General features: G+C 33.3%; 1 protein-coding gene across 1 annotated transcript; it reads left to right on the top strand.

Annotated features, from left to right (window-relative positions):
- Positions 1–378: 378 nt before the first annotated feature.
- Positions 379–3282, top strand: LOC131639984 (beta-amyrin 28-monooxygenase-like). Its single transcript, XM_058910408.1, has 4 exons — positions 379–984; positions 1676–2131; positions 2293–2480; positions 2739–3282. Exons 1-4 carry the CDS (start codon positions 492–494, stop codon positions 3042–3044), a joined length of 1443 nt encoding a protein of 480 aa, XP_058766391.1. The 5' UTR covers positions 379–491; the 3' UTR covers positions 3045–3282.
- The last annotated feature ends 1625 nt before the right edge of the window (positions 3283–4907 follow it).

Here is a 4907-nt window from a genome sequence, read left to right as displayed (position 1 = left end):
TTTTAGTCTAACTGAAGAAACATATACTGAGAAATCATATGACTAAATTTCAAAATTCAACACTAAATGAAATTTAAATGGTTATTAGCATATTGAATTTGGTTAATTGATACATCAAAATTGAGTATTTTGTTAATCACACACCTTCTTTAATTTAACCATTCATTTAGCTTGATTAAAACACTATTTGGTTTACAATGTCAATGAATACAATCATGATTAATACCACTAACCAAACTCAATAAAACATCAACCACTATTTTGAACTAGGTATCACAAATGTTAAAAGTTTAAGTGTACAAACATTATCTATGTTCTAATTAAACACTGTGTTTTATTCCTCTTCTATATCACTATCATCAAATTTGTCTTTGGTAGTGACAACATCAAAGATTAGATACATAATGAGTATGTAGTTTGAATATTTGGTTGTAGTTGAAACTTTAATCTTTAAAAACCAATCTGTAGTTGTCTATCTTTCATCATAGCTTATGGAGATGATTAAGCTTATAGTTTTACCAACAATTTTGGCACTTTTTGTCCTCTTTTTGCATTTCATCACAAGAATTATCAAACTCAGAAAGCTGAATCTTCCTAAGGGGACATTAGGATTACCTATTATTGGAGAAACCTTAGAGTTTTTCAAAGCAAATCTTGAGGGGAAACAAATAAGGTTCATACAAGAGAGAATGAAGAAATATGACTCTAGGGTTTTCAAGACATCAATGTTTGGAGAGAATACTGCTATGTTTTGTGGAACAGCTGGAAACAAATACTTATTTAGCAATGAAAACAAGAATGTTCAAGTGTGGTGGCCTAGTTCAGTTAGGAAGCTGTTAAGGTTGTCTCTTGTTAATAAAGTTGGTGATGAAGCAAAGATAACTAGAAGGTTGCTTATGAATTTTCTAAATCAAGAGACTCTCAGAAATTACCTGCCAAAAATGGACAGGATTGTTCAGCATCATATCAACACACATTGGAAAGGTAAGAAATTTTGTCACCAATATAGGCTTACGAGTATCGGGTGAAAATATACATGTCAGTGTCCGCATCGACATTGGCACAACATTGACACTTATGATTAAGTTTTATTTATTTATTTTTCAAATTATTATCGATGATGAAGTGTCAATGTTAATGTCGTGTCCAATATTTGCTTTTCGACACTAACACAATATTGACACTTATGATTAAGTTTTATTTATTTAATTTGCAAGTTATTATTGATGTTGATGTGTCAATGTCAATGTCGTGTCCAATATCTATTTTGTAGTTGATAGGTAAGATGTTCATTCTATTTGATAATAGTTTGTTAAATAATACACTCTCTGATCACTATTATAAGCAGATTTAACTTTTTTAGATACATTTGACAATTGATGTATCTAGTCTATATACGGACTAGATACTTTAATTGTCAAATGTACAAAAAAAAAAGTCAAATTTACTTATAATAAGTGACCATAAGGTGTACTTTGTTGATTAAATTTATGAAAATTGGTCTATATGATTCACAGTGATGTTTTAAAGATCGATCTGGTCGACTCAATCAGTTGAACTATGAACTAGCTAGTTTTCCGATTGATTTGATTTTGATTATACTTCAGCCTAGTTGAACTGTGGTTGATTTTTAGTGATCAAAAGTTGAATACTTGTTAGTTTTCATTTTTTGAAGGGAAGGAGCAGGTTATTGTATATCCAATAATACAACTATACACATTTGAATTGGTTTGTTGCTTATTTTTAAGCATGGAAGATCCTATCCAACTATCATACCTTTCATCATATTTTGAAGAATTTCTCAAAGGGGTCATTAGCTTCTCCATTAATTTTCCTGGAACAGGGTTTCATAAGGCAATGAAAGCTGCAGATGAAATAAAGAAAGAAATTAAATTGATTATGAAGAAAAGGAAAGTGGATTTGGAAGAAAAGAAAGCTTCACCTACACAAGACCTTCTATCACATTTACTTGTTACACCTGACACAAGTGGAAGGTTTATGAGTGAAGTGGAGATTCTTGATAACATGTTACTACTTCTTTTTGCCGGCCATGACACTTCCAGATCTGTAATCTCATTGATCATGAAGTATCTTGGAAATTTGCCCGAAGTTTATGAACAAGCGTCGAAAGGTTCTCACTGAAATATCCGAATACTCATTTTAAGATGTTCTGACTTTTAAGTACGTTGCATTGGTCTTTTGTGCAATGCAACAAACTTGATGTCGAAACACGGGAACTTTTAATAAAAATTTGATTAGGATAAATGTTGAAATTGTTTTTTTTAATGACAGAACAACTTGATATTAGCCAAGGGAAAGAGTCAGGCGAGTTATTGCAATGGGAGGATATTCAGAAAATGAAACACTCTTGGAATGTTGCATCTGAAGTTTTAAGGTTGTCGCCGCCGACTGACGGTGCTTATAGAAATGCTATGAAGGATTTGACCTATGCTGATTATAACATCCCTATTGATTGGAAGGTATGTTAATCATGCACCATTATTATGATCATAGGAAAAGAAACTATGTAGCACCGACATGAAAAAAATGTGTGTCTGTGTTAGTGTTAGTGTCAGACAGTGACACAACACCAACACTTGTGTTTATATTTAATTTATTTATTTTTTTAAATTATTACTTATGTCAATGTGTCAGTGATCGTGATGTTTATGGTATCCGTGCTTCATATAAAACAAGTGTATTAATGATAAAACATGTGTGCGTGGTGTTTTTGATAGTTCCATTGGAACACTCATACAACACACATGGATCCAACACTACTTACAAATCCTGAAATATTTGATGCATCAAGATTTGAAGGAGAAGGCCCAGTACCTTACTCATATGTTCCATTTGGAGGAGGACCTAGAATGTGTTTGGGACAAGAGTTTGCTCGGCTAGACGTACTTGTGTTTATGCATAATATTGTGAAACATTTCAAGTGGGATTTAATTAATCCTGATGAGAATTTCAAGTATGATCCAATGCTACAACCCGAAAAAGGACTTCCAATTCATCTCCGTCCTTCCCATTACACATCATAATTTATTGATAAGAAGCTTTATCTATGTAGTTTTCCTTTTATAGTATTAAACTGTTAGCAGGGTTGGCCCAAACAATTTGGAGATCCTGTGCCATTTAAACTTTATTTGATGTGAGATTATTTTGCAGTATTTGGAGTCTACCAATGTTTATGGTAGCTAATATGAGTTAGTTTGCTCTTAATTTTATGCAATAGATAATATATGTATTTTTAATGAAAGCAAGAATAAGATTATAGTATTCTTGTTCACCATGAGTTTTTACTTATTGAATTGTGTTTGTATATATTTGTTGCTTAAGATGATTTAACTCAAGCAAAACTGAAAAGTGATATGCATTTTCTACATATTAACTGCAACACAAAAATTAAAACTTGTAAGAAAAACAATTATTTTGTTATCGGAATTTTGTTGACATAAGATGATAATTTTTAAAATACATATTTTATATGAATAAGAGTGAATTTAGAGTTTTTTTAAATGCTATTTAATTGAATTTACATTAATAATATTCATGCTGACATTTGGGGACCTTTCTCTACTTTATCTGTCTTAGGTCATAGGTATTTTCTAACCTTAGTTGATGACTACTCAAGATATACTTGGGTTATTTTTCTTAAATCAAAAGACCAAGCTAAAACCAATCTGATTCAATTTGTTGCTTACATTGAAAATCAATTTAATACATCCTTAAAATGTTTGAGGTCTGATAATGGTAGTGAGTTTCTGGCTTTATCTTCTTTTTTGCTTTCCAAGGGCATTATTCATCAAAGAACTTGTGTAGAAACACCTCAGCAAAATGGGGTAGTTGAAAGATAACACCAGCACATTTTGAATGTTACTAGGTCTTTATACTATCACTCCTGTGTGCCTCTGAACATGTGGACTTTCTGCATTCAACTTGCTATCCATGTCATTAACAGATTACCTTCCCCTCTCCTCAAATCTAAATGTCCATATGAATTGTTGTATCTTCAACCCCCTTCCCTCATCCACCTTAAGGTGTTTGGCTGCTTAGCATATGCTGCTACCCTTCAAGCTCATAGGACTAAATTTCAATCTAGAGCCAGAAAATCTGTATGCCTTGGTTTTAGAGATGGCACTAAAGGATATATCCTTTATGACCTGCAGGACAATAGCATTTTTGTATCTAGAAACACAGTCTTCTATGAAAACATCTTCCCTTTTCAACCTCAAACAACCAACCCCACCCCTGCAGCTACTCCTACCACTTCTCATATCCTTGATGACCCTATAACCAATCCCTCTCAGTCATCATCTACTGATATGACATGTCCTACTGCAGAAAATTCCAGCTCCCTTAATTCTCTTCCTTCCTCACCCTCCAATTCACAAGGACATTCTCAGCCTACTTATACCTCTTTTAATAATGCTAGCCCTATTCTTCCTACTGGTACAAACCCTTATCCATCAAATAATTCCAGTCCTCATTCTCTCTCACCTTTAGGGCCCCCTTCTACTTTTTCCTCACCTACTCAACCCTCTTTATTACCCAGCAGTTCACCTTATAATCCCACTACTATATCCAACAGTCCCTCTACCTCCTCTCCCATATCTGTACCTTCAAATTTGCAATCTGAACATGTCAGCCCTGCTACTGAACATGTCATTCTTGCTAATGCTTTTCCTTCTAGACAATCTACCCGTGTCTCTAATCCTCCAAGCTATCTTAGAGATTATCATTGCTATAATACTGCATCTGCATCTCACCCTCATACATCTCATGTTAATTTTCCTCTTTCCTCTGTTCTATCATATGACCATTGTTCTCCATCTTATAAACATTATTGCTGCTCTATTTCTTCTATTGTTGAACCTAAAACCTACCAACAAGCCATTAAACAT

This window comes from Vicia villosa, unplaced genomic scaffold (assembly GCF_029867415.1).
Source record: "Vicia villosa cultivar HV-30 ecotype Madison, WI unplaced genomic scaffold, Vvil1.0 ctg.002877F_1_1, whole genome shotgun sequence".
Lineage (NCBI taxonomy): Eukaryota > Viridiplantae > Streptophyta > Magnoliopsida > Fabales > Fabaceae > Vicia > Vicia villosa.
Note: the sequence above shows the minus strand (reverse complement) of the source record. Positions and strands in the feature narration are given on the sequence as shown.

Excerpts from the sequence above, each read along its gene's own strand:
- LOC131639984 (XM_058910408.1), top strand. The coding sequence starts at position 492 with ATGGAGATGATTAAGCTTATAGTTTTACCAACAATTTTGGCACTTTTT. Across the intron at positions 985-1,675 it reads TATCAACACACATTGGAAAG|GGAAGGAGCAGGTTATTGTA; the intron begins GTAAGAAATTTT and ends CATTTTTTGAAG. Across the intron at positions 2,132-2,292 it reads TTATGAACAAGCGTCGAAAG|AACAACTTGATATTAGCCAA; the intron begins GTTCTCACTGAA and ends TTTTAATGACAG.